Source organism: Dromaius novaehollandiae, chromosome 5 (genome assembly GCF_036370855.1).
Source record: "Dromaius novaehollandiae isolate bDroNov1 chromosome 5, bDroNov1.hap1, whole genome shotgun sequence".
NCBI classification, from domain to species: Eukaryota; Metazoa; Chordata; class Aves; order Casuariiformes; family Dromaiidae; genus Dromaius; species Dromaius novaehollandiae.
This window is the reverse complement of record NC_088102.1, coordinates 7926169-7949969: the sequence shown is the minus strand read 5'-3', so window position 1 is coordinate 7949969 and position 23801 is coordinate 7926169. Positions and strand designations below refer to the sequence as shown.

Sequence of the window (23801 nt, the reverse complement as noted above, 5' to 3'; positions counted from 1 at the left end):
CTTGAGGTATTTCCCAGAAGCCCAGAGCAAACGTCCTCCCATTTACCGCGGGAAGGAGAGCGGTGGACAGAGAAGGGCTCCGTGTCCGGCCCTTGGCACGCACGCCGCGCACACCCTCTCCGCAGGAGCTGCCAGCCGAGCCCTGTGATAGACTCCTCCGTCCCACTGGCAGGGACGCTGGAATTCGCTGGCCCAGAAAGCATCATTTGCTGAGTTGCTCCCAACAGAGCTTCTATTTTATCCTTGCCAAAAAAAGAGGGAAAGAAGAGGAAAAAAAAAAAACCCGCAAACACAACACTTCTTTCTGTGCGTCCCCCCGCCTGAAGCCTTCAGAGGCGGCGTACAGCAGACTTCAGACCCAGATGCACAAACAACAATAAGATGTGGACTTATGATGGACGGTGCCAAGAGAGATTAAAAAGCATAAGCCTGTTATGTCACCTTGACAAAAATAGACCAACATTGATTTGAAGCCTGATACAGAAAGTAAAATGAAATCAGCCTTGTGCCAGTGGTACAACATGGTCTCGATGCTTCAAGATGGACTGAATGAGTTATCCAGCAAGATTAATGATCACCAACTGCCCACAGCCCACCTTTGAGCTGCTCAAAGGGCCCGTTCTAGCTCCCAGCTGTCCTGGCAGGATCAGAGCAGGACCACGCTGCTGGAAAGGCTCCTCAGTCCAGGGAGACGGTGACATGTCCCCATTTCACCACTGCATGCCACTACGCCTGCCCGAGGGGGATTGGACACCAGCTCAAATCACCGTGACTCCTCTGCGTTCCCACCGCTAATGTCACTGCCAGTGAAATCCAGTCCCCTCCCCGCATCGTAGGAGTAATGTTTCACTCCAGGAAACATCCAAAAAAAAAAAAAAAAAAAAGAAGTGGCAGTATTCATCACGATCATGTGTGCAGACTGCCTCTGGCAACAGCGCGGGCAGCAAACAAACCTGTACTAGCGCTTGTAATGCCAGCAGGGCTTTGTGGGGAAGACGGCACTCCTGAATCGGACCTGTACAGCTAGTCAGACAGACTTCTCCCTATTCGTACAATATGGATAAAATTCGCTTTACTCTGAGCCTGAATTCCAAGAAGTCAGTAGGAAAAAATCCTGTCTTTTCAGTCGATTTTGGATAGACAAAATCCAAAAGATTCTTTGGACAAATCCCTTGGACAAAAAAAAAAAAAAAAAAAAAAAAAACTACCTAACCCTCTTAAGGCTCTGAATTACACATCCAGATTTATAAAGCTAAGGCTGTAGGCTCTAATCCCCTTTCTATAATGGAATGAGCAGTGCTGAAGGCAAAAGTACCACCCTGTATTTTTAGAGGGGATTTTCAAAAGCACTTTGCTTTGGCCTGTCGATTTCCAATGACGAATTTACTATTAACTTTGGAAGCAGCAGCACGGGGCCAGCACTGATGCTTTTGAAACTCCCACCTTCTGCATATGATTTTTACGCATGTGATGAAAGAGCAGTCGTGGCACTAGTGGGTGACACATTGTGGGCACAAAACACACGGCTGTGGCAGCACTGCTTAGGAGGGGGGTACTGTCGAGCCCCCATAGGAGCAAATTTTGAATACATTCCCTGGGGATGCTGTCTTGAGATCTGTTTGTTACAAAGACTGAGGCCGTCACTGATATCATTGACTTTCTTTTTTTCTAAGACTCCAGGGAACCTGTGGGCAAACAAACTTTTTTTGTCTGCTTTTCTGTCTGTTCTGATCTTTCTGCTTCTCACCACAACAACCACTTAAATAGCATCTGTGAAATCAGATGGAAGAGGTATTTAGGAGAGCCTAGCAAATGGGTCATTATCCCAAGATTTAGTCTCGTTTCATGTGGATTACTGTTGCCATTCACTCATTACAGGTGATTCACTCCAGTGCTGCGTAAAGCCCAAGTATCCAAGCTCTGGCTAAGCAGGGCAGAGCCGGGTGGATTGGTCTCAAATTCCCGCTTCCATTTTTGGAGACTCCTCCCAAGCTGCCCGCGCAGGAACGAGCGGCACAGCGAGCTCTGTGCCAGACCAACAGGGATGGACGACATCTCGTGTGCCATGCCAAACGCCACACTGGCGGTATGTTCCTACAGTAGGTGCCTTAGGTGGTTGGTTGCCCGATTACAAGCAACGCCCAAGTGACTTAGAGCAGGAGTCAACGCTCAGCTGACTTGCTCACCAAGCAGAGAAGGCTGCCCAATGACCTGTTCCCATAATAGATTAAACAAATTAAACAGAAAATGAAAAATAAGCCCTGTCTCAGTAAACCCTATTTAGGAAAAGGATAGAAATCGGAGCTGAATAGGGAAAGTCTGTCTTTACTCATGCATTGAGCTTTCAGCACACAGATCTGTCAAGTCTCTGCATGAGACTCACTGCAGCCCTGGCACCTCCCCAGTTTGCAGTTGAGCATTTTGGCCTCTGCAACATGGGAACATGGGGAAGGAAACCCAGTGTACAGCAGTTCTGTGCTATCTCTGGGAATACACCTTCTGGCACAGAAAGATGACTTTCCAGACCAAATATTACAATCCTTCCCCATTAAACAACCCAACTCTGTATGGGCATCTACAGTCACATCCTTGCAACACGTCATTTCAAGAATCAGGAGGCCTTTCCATCACCCAATACGGGCAGCATCAACTACAAGGAGAAAACTGGGAAGTCTGCATAGGAGATGCGCAATGGGCATTTTCAAGGCAGGAATGGGAATAATGAATAACAGCAAGCAGCAGGCTCTAGTTAAAATGGGAATTATGAGGATGCTGCTCATGCATAATGCACCTTTCAGTCAGCTGGTTCTGAGTCAGTTTGCGCTCTTACTCTACTGGTTCACTCTCCTTTCTAGGACCAGAACTCCTGGCTAACTGGAATGTCTGGTCCCTCTCTCTTACACAGGCCTTGACTATATATGTTTCACCTGATTTTTTTCGTTATAAATTTCTTTCTGCAGGCAGAACACACCACAAATTGTCACTGAAACTTGTTTCTAATCTAGAGAGACAAGAAACAACAGGCAAAACAGATGGAAATCTTTGCCGAGTGGTGTGACCACACCACACCAGAACAAAACTCAGAATTAAAAATTCTGTTTCTAAACATCTCAAGTTTGCAGAGGACAAATTTGCACAACAATATACATTTTCTATTATAATACAGAAGTTAGCCCAATCTAAAGGCAAGATGTATTTCCAAGAACTCCTTGTCTGTGCTTGTTAAAGGTACAAATGCCCAGGTGACATTTAAAGTGCAATGGTTTTTAGCTCATGTCCTCCCCAAAGTTTAGCACACACCACCTACAAGGCCCTGTTTTTGTTTTATGGCAGGAAAGCAATTCTTAATGTTATTGACAATTCCAGTGGGTTCAATCAAATACTCCAAATTCATCTGTACAGTCAAGTACTGCTACTCTCAGGCTGCACTGCTGTTTTCAGATACTTTCCCCATCAATAAATAATTGAATGAGGACTAATGGAAGACCAGAGAAGCTCAGGGGAAGCAGAGGGACTCTTTATTGCCCTAAAATGGGAACAAAAAGTGAATTATCTTAATTTTTTCATGCTAAAAAGCATCACCTGCAAAACATATATTACAGCTAATGAATTCCTGGAACTGTTCTAGACAAGCTATGCAGACAAAGAGCAACAGATCACCTCTCTGCACTTTGGGGACACCATGCAAGTGTGGTTTATCTGTCCCCCACTTCTGTTCTCAAGCAGGCTTCACAGTACTTCACTTCACAAATGGTTTGCAACCCCCTTCATGATTTTGCACCAGAAATGATTTTGCTGCAGTGCTTGGGGAATAGAGAACATGGTAGCAGAGGACAGTATGTTACAGCATCAGCACCACTTTGTGCCACACTGTAACAGGAGAGCAATCACACCCTGCAATAGCAGCCACTTTCACATCAAGATTACATCTGTGTGTATTTGGAATCAACTTTTAAACACGGGGCTACTTTCAATTCCCACTCCACATCTTCCCTGCAGTGACTGCTTACTTGGGGTCACTACCACAGTGATCTGAACACAAACCAAGTGTACTTCCTCTTCAGCCAATTCCTTACTTGTGTACTGCCTATTTTAAACCTGTGCATTTCCATCTCACACGCCTGTGTCTTCAAGGCTACCTCTGCTACCTAGCACTCAACCAAAGCCCTTGGGGATTTGGTTTTCTGTCCCCACACTGGGTGCTTGCTCTCATTCCTGGCATCACAGGCTTCATCATGCTTGGAATGACTCAAAACAGAAAACACCTAACAACAAGAAAACCCTTATCAACAGCCTTTCATTTCCCCACAATAACCAAAGTGTGCTCCAAAAGCGGCTCTGCCCAGACACAGAGTGGGTGCAGCTGACGCTCAACGTGACGTCCGGATGGGGCAGGCTCTGTCCCAGAACGAGCACAAGCTTTACCGAGCAGGCAAGAACTCTTCTGCTGCCTGCCCATCTGCACGCCAGCCAGAGGCGAGTCTATATGACCGGTTTCTTTGCCAACCACTTTTCCATCTAATTTTTCTTTCTCAAGGCCAGGGTGCTCCTGAGTCCAATGCCCTGGTGCCCACGCTGCACCTTCATAAAACAGCCATCGGAGCTCTGACACCAATGACACATCACTCAAACATGCTGTGGCTTGCTATTAAAACCAACAGCCAACCAAGGAGAGCTGCTCTTTGTCCTTGATTGCCCTGGGTAGCTGGAGCTTTTTCTGGCACCCGACTAGCAACCCTGTGGCTTTTGCCTCGTGTGCAGAAACAAAACAGAACATGGATTCTGAAAATGTTCAGATTTAGTACAGGCCAGCTGCTAAGATACTAGTAGCACTGTTCTTCATAAGGACAGCTAGGTCCCTCTTGCTGGTGATTTGAGCCTCCTTGTGCTGGCCTCTCCTCCAGCAGCGTTGCCACATGGCCTCCTACCTGAACCTGCCCTTCCCAGCTGTGACCCACCTGCGTTTCTCGGGGCAGCGAGGAGGCAAGGTGCCCTACGTGGAGCTGCCGCGATGGAGGGGAAATCCAGCACTGCCCCTCTCCAAGCTCTTCCCCACCTGCTACAGCCAACCTCCGCAGCCATGTGCACCGCCTAGCTGGGGCCTTCACCCTTGGGAGAGGGTTCAGCATTTCACATCACCCAGGTAGCAAGGAGTGAGAGGTACTGTGAGTCTTCCCAGGTCACTCTGGGCCAAGCTGCACGGTGGCCAGTCTGTGGTGCTGCCACAGGATTTTGGCCAGCCCCTTTCCTCCCTGCCGCATGCCCTGCTTTTTGCCAAACTCCATGCACTTCTGCACACCATGGAGGGCCCCACGCTGTCGTGCTGCCCCATTACACAGGGCGAGCTCTTCCTGGGATCAAGCACCACTCAGATGAGCAAGGCTGGAAAAATCTAACCCTTCGCGAGTCTTATACTGGCCTGTCGTTGGTGTAAACCACAGATGACTTCATGATTTTCTGGCACCCACAATCTGCATCATCTGCCAGTGAGTGAGGTGGGTTATAGGCACATGTGAGAGGCGCAGCTAACCACAGAAGGGTTAACCCTGCCGTGGGCTGAGGGGGGAAAACTCGACACACACAGAGGGCTTCCAAAGGAAGGGGCGGCGGGCCGAGACACCTTCTGGGCCCTGGCAAAGGCTGACTCACGAGGAGGGAGTACAGCAACCCAAGGCTGTGCTGAGGCGCACAGAGAGGTGAGGAATTTCTTTAGAGAGATTCTTCCCAAACAGGAAAGGAAAAATGTCTCACCTTTCCCATAACCGAAGCGGATCGTGCGACTGTCCTGCCAGGACGGGAACTGCTATTGTTTTCGGTCTGGCTAAAACAGGCACTAAAGGAGACTAATTGCTTCACAGAAGGGGAAAAAAAACTCGTCTGCAGTGACAGAATAGTTTGTAGACTGTTGTTGTTTGGGTTTGTTTCCATCCTGGCTCAGCGAGCATTAACGACGAGCATTAACGACGCCAGGCGCAGAGGGCTGGCAGGGGAGGGCACAGCTATCAGGGCGAGAGCAGCATCTGCGCAGCACCTCGAGCCCAGCGCGCACTTCCGTCCCGAGCCACCTCTACGGCCACGCGGGCCCCTCCTCCAGGCCACCACAAGGAGGAAGGTGGCTGAGAGCAAACTCAAGCGCTAAGGGCTTTTTTTCTATCTTTTTTTTCCCTCCCCAATCTGTCCGACTGGAACTGCCAAACCTCAGCAGCTCAAACAGTTTCTGCATGTTGGCTGCGCTCAGGAAGCTCTACAGAAAACCTGCCATCGCTTCTCGGTGGCAAAGTACAAACGTCCCTAAAAGGGGGACATCCTAGGAGAAAGAACAACAACTCGAAGCCTACAAAATAAAGTTTAATTTTTGTTTTTGGCTTCCAGGAGCCACACAAACTTCTGAGACTACTATTAGTGTCCAGCGTGACAGACTTGATCCTGAAGCCAAGACACGTAATTAATGCTGAAATTCTTCCTTACATAACAGAGCCCGGGACACAGCCACTCACTAGGGCCAATACTGTGAAAAGCCCTATCAGCACAGGCCTAAAAAAGCCTGCAAGTGAGCTATGACTTTACCGGTGGCACTTATAACCAGTACATTATACCAGTGGCTACATAAATCCTCATGTATTCAGTGTGGGCTTCAGGTAATTAGAGACCAGGAGCCTAAGGAAATTAGGTGCACCCATCCGTAAACCAACCCCGCTGAGGGACAGCCATCTCCGAACCGGATGCATCCTACGAGGAACTGGGAAAACACAGTTTGACCTGCTCCAGATCACAGCAAGGTCGTCTTGCAGGAGACCAAGCAGAGCCAAAACTTGGGAACCTTCGGAGCAGTAATTCACAGCAGAGATTTCAGTATGAGCCTAGCTATAAGAAGGAGGAAGAAAAAGCAGTGAAACCTCCTGGTCAAGCAGACAGTGACTTCAATTAGCCCATCCTAGATATGATATCACATGGAGATAACCGATTAACCCACACCATGTTTTACTCGGATGAAGAGGCAACAGCTAGGCCTCCAAAAACTGACACCCCCTCCCTTCCACGCATCCTCAGTCCAAGTGCTGGCTTACTGGTTCATGGCAGTAACTGGAATTTGCTCTCTTGCTTCCTGGGCAGCAGGGATCAGATGGTCACTCAAGAGATGCCCCTGGCTGATGCTGGGAAGCAGCACTGAAAAGCTCTGGCAGGAGCCTTCATCTGACCGCCGTTTGGCTTGGGGAATGCTGTCAGTCCTGAAGGACTTTGAAGGTAGCTGCGAGGAGAGATGCTGAGCTGGATAAATAGGGGAGGCTCCGAGACAGTTTTCCATTAATTTTATCAAACAAAATACCTCTTTTTCCCCTGGGGCTATCACTGTCAGGTTAGTCACCAGGCTGAAAGATCAGCAAGCTGAGCAATTTCTCTAGATCAAAAGCGTGTAGGGGGACACACAACACAGAGACTTTCCACTCATGAATCACACTCGGGCCCAGGCAAACTGCAGATGTTTTGTGGCTTTAGAGGTTCAAGAGCCAATTTCACTGTCCTCTGACTCCTTCCCAAAACATCACGGCTCCTATCAAGAGGCACAGGTTAATGTGGCCTTTCCAAAGGCAGAGAGGAAAACGTGCTCCAAGTGGCTGATTCATAGATAAAACTATCTATCTAACAGATATGGTGCCATAAAGGTTTATTTGGTCGTTTTCTCTTTGTGTAGGGGATAACGTAGGATTTTTCCAGTAAGGTGTGAATTACACTCCTTGCATCTCAAACTTACCGCTCGCAGATTGGTTGCAATCAGTCATTGCAACTCGGAAATCATCTCTGCAGCTCGAGGCGTGGGGCGGGCTGTCTGGGGCGGGCCGACGCACAAGCCGGCTGCCTGCCGCGGGCATTTCACGGACCGCGGAGCGCCCCATCCAAAGAACGGGCGAGAGAGGACGGAGAGCTCCGCCACGCTCTACAGTCATCCACTGCTGGCTCTGTCTGTACGATCAATTAGTCCCTCAAACAAGTAATGGTTTTCAGCCCCTGTCCCACTTAATCCACAATGAATATGGACACACAGGCTGCTTCCTCTTCCCCAGTGTTTGTGGACAAACTGCGTCACTTCAAGAGGGAACAGCCAGAGCCGGATTCGCTGGCTTGCTGTGTCCCAAGCAGCACAAAGGGGACGGAGAGCTGAAACCCTCCCGTGGGGCACAGTCCTGGCCCCAGAGCGCCCAGCAGGAGCAGAACTGGCAGGACTGGCTCTTGCTCCCCGCCGCGGGGCTGCTGCAAGGGCTCAGCCGCGGAGCGGAGGCAGAGCGGCCAGGCAGTGCTGCGCTGACCTTCGCGGCGGGTGGGCTGTCTCTTTGGGAGCGCGGCCAGCCAGCAAAAGGCAGAACAACTCCTTGGCTTCCTCATTTATAACAAGGCTGGGCAGGGAAGCAGGGAGCCGTAGCCAACTGCCAGGCTCTTTGCTCCTTGCCATGCACAGGAGAGGCTGAATGAAGAAACTCTGACTTCAATACTGCTCCTTGGGCAGCAGGTTTCGAACCCGTGACATGAGCAACACTGAACTGGGGAGCTCCAGCTAGAAAGGGCGGATATAAAACAAGAGAAATATTTAAGAGAAAGTGCAGGCAATGCCAAGGGCTAAATTAAATCAATAAAATTGTGTCAAAGTCCCCAAGACACAGATAAACATATAAGCATTCCTTAGGTTACAGTCAAAAGATACTGAAATACAGAGATACTGAAATACAAAGCACACTGTTGCAGGCTTTAGGTACAAGCCAACAAGGATACAGGACCCTTGTTGCCTTTTCGTAGCTGGGTAGATGTCAGAAGGAACGTAACCAGATTCAGAGGAGGCAGACGACAACCCAAAGCCTGCACACTAAATGCCACCCACCCATTCAGCTTCCAACACGTGCACCACAGAGCCTGCGTGCCGAGATGCACTTCAGCCTCGCTACAACAGCACGCAGAGGTTTATTTGAAAAACCAAAGAGAGTTTGGAGGAGTCACTTCCGACCGCCCCTTCTACCACATGAACTTGCACGTAATTCCCAGCGCTACGCTGCACAGCGCACACGGCTTTTCCCAATTTCCCACCCATGCCCTTTCCAGCCCCCTTCCTTCTCCTCCACAATAAACAAAGGAGCCATGACCCACTTTGGCACGGCTTTGCAACTCTGCTGCCTGCCCCGAGATGGCCCGGATCCAGGAGCTTGGCTACCCCGCAAGGCCACATGTTCCCTCACTGCTTTAGCAGTTCAGATGCAAATATTCACATCCTTATTGGATGCCTTTGCCATGGCACTATGCCTGGGCCTGAGATTTAACTAGAAAATAACCTCTTCTAGCTGGAAGTAGTTTTTCTCATTCAGGAGCAGTTCTCTACTATTCCTACGCCGCTGAGAGATTTGTGAAAGCTGCGCTAGACGTTAATAATAAAATGTGCTTCTGAACCTTTAATTGGTTCAGACAAAATCAGTTCAGAACTTGGAGCATCTCTGCGATTTTGAATATATCACACCCCGTAAGCAGTCTGGTCTCTAAGATTTGCTCCCGTTTCCATTGTTGGCAACTGGAATTTTGCCACTAGCTTTAGTGGAATAATAATCAGGTAATACAATTTCGAGACTAAATTGTGCCTTTAGGCATGGCCTCATAAAAGGGGAGGAGCTCGATCCCATTAACAGCAAAGGTGCTGTGACTCAGAGGCCAGATGATGAGTAACGCTTTCCCCTCGCTCCACGGGGATGGGAAAAGGCTTCCCGATTTCCACCCTCGCCGGCACCAGCGGCTAACTACAACCCTGCCAGCGCCAGCTCGTGGCTACAGCCGTGCCTGCCACCCTGCCCGGGGATGGGTCCTCGCCCCACGGCGTGGCCGAGCCACCAGCTCCGTCCCGCGTTACAGCACGCTGACTGCTAGAGACACTCATACTACCTGCCACGGCTTTACGGGGTGTGAGCACAGCTTGAGCTATGACCCCTGATTGCAAGGTGATGGGTGAACATGGCAAAGGAATCAGGGCTGCTCGACACCTGCAGTTTCTAGCTTGTAGGATTATTCTACATTTGGAAACTGGTTTTCAGGGTTTTTTTGCTGTGACGAAGCTAAAAGTTTTTGAATTTTCTTCCACAGAAATTCTGAGTATAAAGCATACAACTATTGCTGCAATGTTACAACACAGAAGTTGAAATATTCTACCGCGTCATTACTTTTAGGTTTTTTTATGCAATCGTAACAGGCAGCTGATGACTCTGAACTAGGGAGGACATTTCAATCATATCACTGACATATTAAAAGCTGTTAAGAGACTTTACAAAATCCCTTTCTTTGTACAGAAACAGAATATCTAAAACTCACTAGCATAAACAACAAAATTTGGAAGTTGGGATTATTGATCAAAGAAACAGCAGTAGCTGCATCTTGCTACTGCTAAAAGACTATGTCAAATCCTCCCTGTATAGCCATGCCAGTTGCTGCAGGCTAACTATGTCAACAATACCCATTTTCTCATTGTCACTCTTACATATATAGCAGCTTCACCCGCTGCAACATGTCATGTTGCAAGAAACCTTCCATTTCAGCAAGTCAGAGAGAGCAGATGCAATAGCATTTTGCTGGCATAATCTTTGTTCTAAAAAAAACCTGTATAAGACATTTATTATAATTAAGGTTGACAGAGACCTTTTCCTCAGCTCTAAACATCAGCCTTCCTAATGCTAACTCATGGGTCACATTCGCTGATATTAATACTGAAAGCTTTCTTGATTCAAATTTTAATTCTAGGAGGCAGGTGGATACAAAAAAAAAAAAGTCAACAAAATGACGGGATTAACACTAGGCAATTCTGGACAACTGAGAGCAAAACTTTTCAAAATTGGGTGCTTAAAATTATAGGCCTGCATGCCCTTGATAATCAGGGAACACATTAAGAGCTAGACGAGCAGATTTGGATAAAGAAGTGCAATAATATCTATGGGCAGTTTTTAAAAATAAATTTTACATGACTCCTTAAAATTAAAATACTTCCATTTTTATGTTTTCTCCTCCTGCCCTTGACTGCTTTCCCACTGAAAAAAAAAAGGGGGGGGGGGGAGAAGACAAAAGATGCTGCTTGCAAAAAAAAAGCCATTTATTATTTTAGAAAGTTCTAACCTAAACATTTTGAAGTAATCTGAGGTTTTAAGGACTCCGCCTAATTCTGGGCTCCTTCCGTTAAGGATCCGGCTGCAATCCTTACATGTAGCTATTTCTTAATTTGCATCTGTGTACTTTCTAATTGTGAAACGCCTTCATAGCGATGTAGTATTTGCAAAAAGAATGACAGGACACATCACCAAATGTGAGCCTTATCGCTTACCCCCTCCACGTATGAGTAATATTGCTTATTTTTGGTGCCCTGGTAGGTGAACTCCCAATTAACACTGAGCTCTCATCTCAAGCACTCACTAAATGAGTGTCTGTGTCCGTAAGAGCACAAGTCATTACACGCAAGCGTAACAACTCTACCAAAGGAGAACAAGAGTGGAAGCACCAGGGACGTGCACTTTGGTAGAGGTTATCTGGCCCTGCGGCAGACGGGTGGCTAGACAAGCTCTCGAGGCCCCTTCGAGCTCTGGGTTTTATGATTTAGACAAGCTCGTTATGTGCGAGGCTTGCAGGTTTCAAATCAATCCCTTTAAATAACAATACGGGAGAAATAGACACTAGCCGAGCCAATAACTTGTGTAGGCTATTCAGTAGTCCTTAGTCATGTGGAAAGTTGTATTAAAGTTCACAGACTATATACAGTGGAGTCAATGGGGCACAGAGATCTGATGCGCGGATCTCAAAACAGGACTGTTCTTCGTAAGCATAAATGTAAATCAGGACTAAACTGTCCCGCAGAGTGACTGATTAAACATGACATGGAAACGTGAGAGGCTGTTTTCTCTGCACTTTCCATTTTGATCAAGTTCTGGGAACCAATACTTTAAGCCGTATATGCCAGGGGCTGCAGAAGAGCCCAGCTCTCAACCGTGCAACAAGCACGTTTTGGGGAAAAACCCTGTAGAAGATATACCAGCCATAAGCACAAATCAAACTACGCGAGATGTTGACTGCCACATAAGATAACCACTGACATTGGTTATCATTGACACTGACTCTCCCCACCCTGAGAGATATTCCTGTGTATTTTCTAAAGCTGAACGAAGGACTTTCAGAGACTCCAGTGGGAAAATTTCTCTTCTGCACTAAGCAGCTTCCCCTAGGGACTGGGCTTTTGGCATGCAATTGTGTGCCAGTTCACTGCTTCTAGCAAATCTGCTTCACTCGTTCACCATAAAGTCAGCTTATATTTCATTCTTTCTGCTGCTCTCATAAGGTAGCCCACCCTTAACTTCGCCCTGCTCTCAAACATCCACTCTAGTCTCCCTGGCCCCAATTCAGGGAAGTGTGAAGTCTAGGAGCTCTCCTGAACCGAGGCCTTGAAGCAATGCGGGCCAGCTCCCGCAGTTGGGGTTATGGTGCTCCACAGAGCGGAGACTTGAACCCATCTTGGCACTAGCTGAGCTGCTTCCCACCCCTTCCCCTCGGATGTGGACAACGTGCCCGCAGGTAGCCAAGCCAGGGTGGGGAACAGGGAGGGATCAAACCTACACAGTCATCTAATGCCACATATTCAAGGGAAGGTTTTCAGGAAAGTTATTCCGCTTAAAAACACCTCATTAAACAAAAGCTTTATCTTTATTTGCTAAGAAAAACAAAGGTATTGGCAGCACCTAAGCAAAGCAAGGGTGATGCCTGCACAGCCCCCCCATCAGCCAAACAGTCTGTCTTGCCGGGCACCGCTGGTATCAGCAGCAGACCCAGCCGACTGCCAGCTTTTATCCCTTGGGAAAGTCCACTTGGCTTCAGGGGAAACAAGATCTGACTCCAGATGTGAAAAAAGGCAACATGAGATGAGAATTAAAAAAATAAATAAATAAAATCACAATTTGCAAAAAGAACGGAAAGAGAGCATGGGCGAACACACGTCTATAATGTCTTGACCTTTGGAAAAAGCAACCACCACACTCATAAGAGTTGCTCTGTTAACAGTGACTCTGTGTAATTAGGAAAGGCATTTGGCTTCTGTTTTCAGCATGTAATTTTTAATTGATTTTGCTGAAAGGAACTTTACTGTTGTTTCAGTTAATACAAATCTTTCTGGCAAAACTGGTCTCCTTAAAAGGCTTATGTAAACCTTCCTCCAAACGTCGCAGGCTTGTTGTTTGAATTGGCAGGGAATTAACCTGTTGCAAAAAATTCGTTCTCTATAAAAGCCAACAGTCATGGGACATACAGCTGCAGTCCTGATGGCAAGAAAGGCAATGATTTCAGAGACTTGGCCAGTACCCAGCAATCTTTCCAGAAGTCACAGGAGAAGGTGCTTTTCGTCATCATAGGCCTCACACACATGAAGGCGGTGCTTTCAGATAACACACAGAAATGAGGCCTTAACACTTGCCATTAACAAGCCCATCATATTTTCCTCAAGAGCTAGCATTCAGCCCCAAGGCAAGGCTATTCTCATCTGCATAATTGCATAATTATCTTCTGCCTTCCAAAGGGACCGTGCTCAATGGTTTGCTGCCTTTTATTTCAGTGGCTGGTGCTACATCAGAGCACGGGGACTCTGTGCTTACCCTGCCACATTCGGAGGTGTGACAGTGCACATGCAGACACCCTTACTATCTCTAGAAGGGCCAGCTGCATTAGAAACATCTGTATAACCATAATGGCAGTGGAATAAGCTAACTAGCACAAGCCCTCAGAATAAAATAAGGTTTCTCATTCATCCAGCGACCAGTCCTGTCCCTAGCTTTTCCATCCCAACCCTTTAGCTCCTCTAGCTGTTAATCAGCTCTATTACCTACATGCTACACCCCCTATACCCTTAATGCTATACCTGCCATTGCGCTGTGCTGAACTGTGAGTTGTGCCACATCGCTCACTGCTATGCAACTCCATACCCAGGCTGGCACAACCAGTATTGCAGCATAGGGTGCAAAGGTGACACTGCCTCTGCTTCCACATAGAGCTCAGCTAAGACAACCTCAGGTATGTCAACACGTACTGCCTGCTAAACCACCTCCATGGGTAGCAGAGACATATTCTGAAAAGCAACCCTGTCTCATCCCCCATCATATTCCCACTGACATACACTCACAGAGGGAAGAAGGAAGGTTTGGCATGAAAACCAAGACCATGCCACCAGGTTGGTTTGATTGCTCTATGTTGCTTGTAAAAAGACTGTTATCTTTCTGAAATCTAAAAATCCTGCATGGCAGACTCCTGCTACAATTTCCCCCACCCCAACCCCCCAAAAACCCCAGCTTAGGAATACGTTTGCATTTGCCCTCAGTATGCAGGTATGATGCTTTTATTTAGGGACATCACGTAGGTGACTTGGGCAAGAGGATCGAGCCACCAGCAAAGCTGTACCCCAGCCACCGCACAGGTTTGAGCCTGAATTGGGGACAGCAAGGCAGATCAGCCATTCTTACAGTAATGCTGCATGGAGGGGAAAGTCCTGCTTTTAAAATAAACCCTCACAATTATTTACTATGTCTTTGTTTTCAGAAGACTAGAAGTGGACTAGCCCACATGGCAGCGCACATGGAAGCCAGTGTGCAGTCAATACGGGCAGAGATGTGCACACTGCTTGTTTTGTTTTGTTTCCGGCACATGTAGGAGCCAAAACACGCTTCCCTCACCCTGGGAACCGCTGAACGGGAAAGTGAAAGCTGGGGATCAGCTGCCATAAGAAAAATAGCATATACACACTTCACATAAAAGTCATACCCAAACCTGCCTACATGCAATGGGACTCAGCATGCTGTTTGCCTTTGGAAGTAAGCTTGAAGAAAGAAGCAATGCAAGAATACTGCCCTGTGAGCAAAGATGATATATACAACAGCTTTGAGTATCACCTAACCTTTTTCTGGCAACATTCAGCATAAGCTGATCCTAAATATGTCCTTGGGCTACCCTTCCACGGCCAGGGGTGCAAAATATACTATGGTTTGACATGTTGAAAGGCTTGTCATCATGGCTGGATTCATTCTAGTTTTACCCCCTGTATGATAGGATAGGGAACTGCGCTATACTTGTCAACATTTCTTTTTTTTTTTTTTTCAGGAAGCAACTATAAATAGGCAGTGCTGAGTTGACAGCTAAACCTCAGCTGAGGGCAAGTCAGGGATGTTTCTTTGATAAGGGCAGAAAACTGTTTCTCCTTTACAGCATTGCAAATACAAAAAAAAAAAAAGAGTGAAATTGAAAACTCATTTTTAGAAACCCCAAATATGCACACACACATTTGCAGGACTTCCATTCAGGGCAGGGCTCAGTAACGAAGAGCAGACTTGCATCCAATGACAGCAACCAAATGAGAAGCAACCACTGAAAATTTCAGCTGCATCACGAAAATCATCCTACGAGAGTGCCAACCCAGCAGGGAGTCTGGTTTTCATTTTAAAAATTCACAACTAACCAAAATACACCATCTGCCCAAGGAACACCATTCTTGTGGATTCACAGCAGCTACTGTAGAAATCCTGCACAAAGCTATTTCAAATTATGTATGCGTGGCAGGAAAAGGGAATGATAAAACTCCTTCCTGGATCCCGTTGTGTCACACACCTCTCCAAAACCTGGTGTTTGCAACCCAACAGCAACAAGCTCAGCACAACACAGCCACAACCTGCAGCTTCACATCTTCCAGATGGAGCCACCCCGACTAACCTAAACAAATTCAAGTCTACTTCATACAGCTGAAGCTACCTGACTCCACGGCTCGACCGGTTTCCCTACAAAAAGATCAAAGCCTGTTCAGCTGTTCAAGGAGCTTTTCAATTACTCCTCCACTTTCTATCACAAATTTCAGCAGCACTTGAAGAGTGCCAAAAATTCAGAGAGATCGATTACTTCTGCCCGGTGACAGGCAGCAGGAGGACACAGGACAAGTTCTAAGTGCAGAAGCATTACATTATGTGCAGACACAGTTTTGCTGCTGAATGATTGACAATAACTACTGGATGTCACTATTTTAAGGATAATGTCATTTGTGTAATTATCTGGCAGGGCCTCTCTTCAGAGGCTGGCATTATTCACAAGGGAAGAATTAGACCGAAATCCAGCTGCAGAGTAAGCAGATTTGCTATTCTGTGCAGACAATCACCGTGCTTTAGAAGCTCAATGCATATGCTGTATATCACTGGTAATTTTCATACTCTCAGGACCCAGAGAATATTAAAATAACATTCATTCTCTATTTTACCATGCCACATATATTTTATGAATTCATATTTAAAAAATAGTGCAACGTTCTCTCTTTCTGCACCTAACCATCTGTTTCTTATTGGAGCTCAAGCTAGATAAAGAAGGAAGTTGCTTTTACTTGGCTTATCCTATAATCTCACCATTGGGAAAGTGCCCCTAGCATAGCCCTCAGCCCTTTGGGCAGTTTAGTTATTCTGGTTTTAGAGCCAGGATCAAAACCTGGGTTTATCCGATGTGGGAAGATACACTACCAAACACAGAATAGCATCACCTGGGCTCAACTATGCAAAGCCCAAAACCAAACATCATTTGGTCAAACCCACTGTGTGAAATGGCACTAACAGAGACTGACCTTAACTGGAATTGCTCCCATCCTGGTCCCAGTTGTACAAGTCCAGGTGTACAAGTGTAACAAGCAGTAAAGGGAGAGAGCTGACATTATTCTTTGCAGTGCTAGCATGCCACAAGTAGGTCTGAGTATGGTGGACCGTACCTAAATACGCATGCTTTGCTGCTGGAACCCAACAAACAGCACCCAAATGAAAGACCTGGGTGCTCCCCCTCTCCAAGATGCCAGAAGCATTCTGCAAAGCATGTCAGAAAGAGACCTTTCTGTTTAACCAGGCTGTCCGAAGCCTCCCTGCTCAAGTTGTTCTGTTCTTCCCCAGAAAAGGGGTTGGTTTATGCACAGAGACGCAGGGAATCGGCACCTTGGTCAGAGAGGCCACTGCAAAGCAGACGGCCTGGCTGATCCACACCTTTATGTTTGCACCAACAGCGGAGCACTTCGGCATTACGGAAGGGAACACAAATAACCAAACTGTCCCCTCGTGTACTGAAGAATGACAAAACAACAGTGCTATGTATGGGAAATGGCTTCCTGAGAACAGCCATGATCCTTGAGGCCTGGGAGCAGAGGCTGATGCAGGGAAGCAGTAACGCTCGGATTCTGCTGCAAACCCAAAGGTGCCAAATGCAGGCAAGGACAGGAAGAAAAAACTCTTGCTGTAGGATCATGGCAGGAAAGAAAACACATTCAGTAGCTGAGATGAGTGGCACTGAGTAGGTACGTCAAATAGATAGGGTTTGATCATAGTCCCATAGCTAATACAGGGAAACGAAAGGGCAGGGTGTAACCAGCACAGATTAACCTTTAAAGAAGAAGGCATGCAGTAGCAAGGGCAACAGCTCCTTGTACTCACCTCTTGGACAATCTAATAAGGTTTCCACTCAATGCCTCCCCCTTTGTCATCGCTTTGACATGTGCTCTACAGCAGGACAGGCCCAGAGCAGCACTAGGGGGGCTTCTGTTTTTCAGCAGATAATGCCCAGCAGCCAGCCAGCCCTTCACTGAAGAGCAAGCACCTGCAAGTGCAGGTAAAGGGTGGTTCTGGGACTGATATAAAGCAGCTAAGTCAGCAGAGTTATGCGAACTAACATCAACACATCATCTAGACCCCGTGCCTTGGAAGCAAAACCCTCTTTTTCTATCTGTTCGCACATACATCATAGAAAACCCTTCCTGTAGTCAATACTGCAGACAGTAGTTTCACTCCTTCCTGGAAGTTGGATGCACCTTTGACAATTAGCAGTGTGAAAGTGGTGGTACTGTCATCCCATCTGACAACTTGTTCCTGGTGGGCAGCAAGCAATGGTTATTTACCCCAACAGAAAATTCAAGCTATCACCTCAGCCATGAGGTTCAGACAAAGAGAATGAATGAATTCAGAGCTCACCGATAAATGATGCCTCTTTCATGGAGAAACATAAGGGCTGAAATAATTTCTGCAGCATAGAAGCGGGCCCGATCTTCATCGAAGCGACGCGACTTCTGAATATGGAACATCAAGTCCCCGCCATTTACGAACTCCATGACAAAGAACAGACGATCCTTCACACACGCAAACACAACAGATACAAACAGCATTAATCATATCCTCTATCGTATATAGAAACTTCTAAGTAAAACAGTTATCTCCCAAACAAAAACAGACCAAGCACCCATCAGACGTTGGGAAAAAAAATCTGGCTTTTCTGGGAGAAGTTAAGTCAAAAGCAGAAAGATCTGTCAGCTCCTCCTTACCCTGCAGTCCTCCCACCTCCCAAACTTTTGCCCAGTAATGAAATGAAATCCTGTTCACATGCAGACTGGGAATACCCATCGGTGTGTGCTTTTCAGTAACCAGCTCCTGGAGGGTCTCCTGAACTGTCCTTAGCCTGAATGCAGCAGAGGATGATATCTCGCCAGTAGCATTCTCTGAGCAGTCACAAGAGAAATCTGTAATAAGTGGCTTACTCTCTACTAAACGCTGCAGCTTTCTCGAGAAAAAAAAATGTTACTAAGGGCTCTAATAAATCTCCCCTACTGTAGTGGATCTCATGAATGGGCACAGGTACACATCCTGCAGCAAAAGCACTGCAAACACACACACACACACACAAATCCCAGTCTCAAAACGTCCTTCAGAAATGAGCTTGGGCTGGCTTTGTTCAGTGTAGCAGGACTAGGCTTGTGGGGCATAACCAAACCGCTCACTGCCTTCAACTTTGCCACGTTAACTCAAGAGCTCTGAGACAGCAATACCGATGCTGTCTCTAAGGTATCCCTAGCCTCTATTTTCCGGAAAATTTGCATTGTTTTGCAGAACGGGATTTCCAGCAATACACTTGCATGGCAACTGCCTTTCAAACTTGCAGATCTCAGCTTTCCTCATAGCTCTGACTGATCTACAGACTTTTGTTTGATGAAGACACTGATAAGGACAAAATATATATCAAAGTTTCTGCTGGGCAGAAAAGCAACCTGTTCAATGAAGCTCAGTTTATTAACCACGGCTGCTGCTACCTGAAGTTCCCCTTTGTTCTGGTTATTGCAAAAGTCTACAGATGGGGATACACTTGCTTAAACTACACGTTCAACAGTCTGGATACCCAAACGCAGGTTTAACTTGTGCAAAAGGGGTACTTGCTTACTTGCGAGAGGGAGGATACAGAATAAATTGACACAAAACTAAGCCCAAGGATTGTTTCAGGCTGAATCTAAATTTCCCCTTTAGTATATTGCTTCAGTGCATTTAGCACTGACTGTTTCAGTTTAACTGAATAATATTGGGAACAAGCAGACTGGAAAATAGGCATACAATTCACTTGAGATCAGTCAGCCTTTTAGTGGTACTATTTGTCCTTCTCTCTCCCCCCACAAGCCCCTTCCCAGATCTGATATTAATCATCTACAAGCTAAAGTTTTAAACCCTCTCTAAATTTAAGAGGATAACCATTGTTATTCTCCACTTTCTGGCAGCCAGCCAGCTTGAAGTGACTACTGTTGTTAACATCTCCAGACGCACAGAGCAGAAGAAAAGCAACCAGGAATCCTCTCATTCTTCTCTGGGCTCGAGCAGAAAAGCAAATGGCTCATGACAGCTGAGGACAGAGCTCTTCTCAGCCCCATCCGGGGTTCTGTAACCCGCTTCTCTTGGGCCCCTTCCAGAAGCAGCAAAGCTAAGATAGATATGTTCCCAGCAATCTAAAAATACTGCTGTGGGTAGCACTAAGGCCTTGTATTGAGTGCTATTTCCAGTCCACACGCAAAAAAACCCAACATTTCATCGTTTCACACTGCCCTTATCTCAGGGTAGCTTAAAGATACTTTGGTTAGCTTGCCTACAGCAGCAGTGCAGCTAGAGCAGCACAGACTCTGCAACCCCACCAGGGACCTGGGATCTGCAGCCCACATCAGACCTGTGCTGCCACATCTTCACGGCAGCTGTTAAACTCCATCTGGCCATGCTGTGCCTACCTGTTCTGCAACCCATCCTCCAGCTGCAGCACACGTAGCCTCCGCCTTGCCAGTCGGGCCAGCTTTCACATCACTTTGTTATTCCTTCCCGCCTCCTTCCATGATGATCTCTCCACATGCCACATGCTTGTCCATCTAGCCCAGCTTGTCCAGGTCTCTCTTCAAGCCCGAACTTAAAGAAATCCCTCTTGCCAGGTCTTCTACAGGAAGTAATTTAATTTACCAGCAACCTGGCAGGGCTGTGTGTGTGTGTGTATTTATGTAAGTACTGTATATGCTTGTATAAACATGCATACAGCTAAGAACATATATTTTCCACTCCTTCCTTAAGGGGAGCTTCAGGGAAACAAAATTAATCCTTCCTCTCTTAAAACATACATGCCCTGTTTCTCCAGTGCTGGCAAAACTCCATGGCCCTCGGACTTCTGGCTGTACTAGTATGTACTACTATGTTTAAAGCAGAATACTTCCTCTTCTTTCTCAAACGTTTAGGGGAGCACCCAAACAACTTATGTTGAAACATGCATCCCTGCCGAATTGCATCCACCTCAATTAACAGCTTTTTGTAACAAACACAGTTCTTGCTTCAGACTAACTGCAAACCTGAACAAGTATCACTGCAAGTGTACACACTGCGGTCACAAATGCAATAGCTAAGGACTCGCCTCCACCCATGGTCTCATTCACAGGTCAAACACAAATATGGATTGTTTAATTACTGAAGCTGTCCCATCCAGGCTTAACAGAACTTTTGCCTAGCCAAATTAGTTCTCTCTCCTCCTTTCTTCTTTTTTTTTTGCTCCAGCTAATTGTCTATCCAATTTACTAAAACTTAGAAAACCTATGGGGTTACTGAAGAAAAGAGCTGGATGGATATTACAAGTTCCTCATAATACAGCATTTGTGCGCTGGCCTCTTACACACCTGGAGGCAAATATTAGAAAGATCAGTGCTAATGACTGTCCTTCAGGGACCGGGATCTAAGAACCAAAGCAACACTTTTCACTTTTATTCCTAAGCAAGGCCATCAGCTTGGCAGACCAAAAACCAGACCAAAAGCTGCAAAGACCAACCACTCTTCTAAGAATTGCTGAGAAGTAAAACAAGCTTCTCAAATAATGATATTTTATGAAAAAAGGCAATTTGAAGCTTACAGAATAAGAGAGAACAAACAGCATAAAAAGCAGGCGGGAAAGGGAGATCTCAAAATAGCAGATAGTTTAGATACTTGTATGTTTGACCTAACTCTACTGGTTTCACCTGAGCCCAGGTGCTCCGAGCACAAGGGAGAGGAGGCTCAGGTTAGCTCCGACTTAAGGGGGCAGATTATAGCTCGTCTCTTGGGAACCCGCTCAACTGGCAATTCCAGAGAGTTGTGTGCCCTCTATCGTGGCAGCTCTGCACAGGAATTAGGAGTTGAAAGCTGAAGTGCTTCAGACAGGGGTTAATGCTGAAATCCTCACAACTGTTTTATATTTTGCAATGCTCAGTTTTCCCTAATCTATTATCTCTGTTTGACGTTGGCAAAAGTAAGAAAGAGAATTTGAGTCAACAGGAAATGGTGACGTTAAAGCCTTCACAGCAACAGCAGCCGCATGAGGAAATCACATTGCACCATTTCTGGACTGGGATTGAGATGAATAGAGCTCCAGAGCAATAGTTACTGTAAATTAAAGAAACACTTGAAGGAAACAAAATCTATGGGGTCAGGTACGTTCATTCCAAGGCTGGCCTACATCCAGAGATTAACCCTGCCAATTTCAGGGCAAGAGAAGTGGTTTTTTACATTTATTTGTTAAATTTCAGTTTTCCATGTCCTATTAGCAGTGCAGGGGATGTTGGAAGCACATACAATGTCCTAAGGACAGCGTTTGATAGCAATTAAAGGTACCTGCTTGGTTTATTTGTTTGTTTGTTGTCGTAGTGAGGTACTGGTGGCATTTGAAGAGAGTCCCCAGTTCCAAAACCATTGGGTGGGACAAGCCAAATACTGGTTACCACCGCTTACAAACACAATCATCCACCAAGCTCCAACTTAAACGTCAGTTTAGCCCTTTGTCCCCACCAACTCCACTAGAAGACTGCTTTGATCCCTCATACCTTCCCTCTTCATTGTCACAAGGGAAAAAAAAATAATCCAGATTCTATTAAAAGAACATCTTTTCCCTCCCCACACCACAAAAGGGCCAGTACAATGTCTAATTTCTACCACTTCTAGTTAAGAGTCACAGCTGATGGCCATGTACAAGCGACACAAGATCAGTTGTCATGCCAAAGGCTTCTGATGGTGGCTGGAGTAAGAGCCTTATCTCCGTTCGTAGGTTTTTGTGCTAAACTAAACGGGAGAAGGCAGTATCATGGCCCTAGTTCAGGCTCTGCAGAGGAAGAAGGGGAAGGGAAGCATTTCCTATGTGCAGACATGGAGGCAGGTAATGGTAAAGTTGCCTCCCCTTATTGCAGCTCTCCAAGAGCCGCTGCACCAAGGACAGGGTGGAGGCCAGAGGGGACTTCTCTCAAGACAGGCACCAGCGGAAGAATACCACAGGGATTCAAGACCTGCAGGGAAATGCCAAGGAGGCCACCAAAAGGACCTCTGCAGCCTCCAGACCACCAGAACATGCCCTTCACAGCAGAGCTCTCCCAGGCTGCTGCTGCTGCCCATACCGTCCTCTGCAGGACAAGGGGCTGAGCCGCCCCAATAAGAACACAACTCCAGAGTAATTTTTACACAAACCTCCTCTTCACCTGACAGTTGCAATATAACACATCATCTGGAAGGAATGGAGACCTGGTGAAATGTGGTTTAGAGCTGGTCCAATTTTTCAAAAAAAAAAATCCGTCTGGCTCTGGAATTCTGCTAAGTTTGCATTTCATCTTCGTGGAAGTAACTCACGCACACAATGCATTAGAAAAACAGCTTTGGGCCTCATTTGAGTTCACTGAAGCCAAAGGGTGTCCCCAAGAAAACAGTCATTTTTCACTGTTTTGGCAGTTTGTGCTTTGCAGAGTGGAAGGCAGGCTTTCAAAATTATCTCCATACAGAGACAGCTGTGTCACTGCTTCACAGTGAAAGGATATTGCTTCCAAAAAGAGCAGCGAGTCTTAGGGAGCTTGTAAGCAAATTATTGCAAGATAATCGCAAAAGCTGCCAGGCTCCCTTGGCGCTCCCAACGTTTCTTCTCTCCCATTGTGGTCCCACAAACCAACCTGCCTCAGGTCTTGCTGGAAGTGTGCAAATAAACACTGCCGTCTCAGGACCAGGCTTCTGGAAGCCACCCGTCACTAGCAGTGCAAGTGTCCAACCGTATCTGGGTCAAGGCACTCTGAAGCACAGGACCCGGGAAAGGAATGCTAAACAGATTCATTTGACAATATTTATTTTCATAGGAGTAACACAACCAGGAACTGTGTTCAGTCTATTTGCTGTGCCCTGGAATGCCTCTCCTCCCTATCCAGCCTTTTGACCAGCCCTGAATCCTCGCGAGCTCCCTGCTGCTCCCAGCTAAGAGGTTTACACGAGAGCAGGCTGTTCAAATGGGCTACGCTTGGCAGTGTTTCAGAACCGGATGGGATTACAGGTATCATCAGAACGGGCTCACCAAGGGGGAACTGCTGAAGCCACCTCTGCCCACACGCAAGCACGCACGAGTGCAGAGCAAATGATCTCGGCTCCAAATTTCCAGACAGTGTCAAAGCAGCACTCAGCTGACTGCAGTGG

The 23801-nt window shown here is 46.6% G+C and overlaps 1 protein-coding gene across 1 annotated transcript in view; it reads right to left on the bottom strand.

The window, feature by feature from the left end:
* PRKCH (protein kinase C eta) overlaps positions 1–23801 on the bottom strand; it is a 119564-nt gene that overhangs the window by 29250 nt on the left and 66513 nt on the right. The window contains exon 10 of the mRNA XM_026114428.2: positions 18021–18175. Within this exon, the coding sequence (XP_025970213.1) occupies positions 18021–18175 (155 nt within the window). The remainder of the gene's footprint in view (positions 1–18020; positions 18176–23801) is intronic.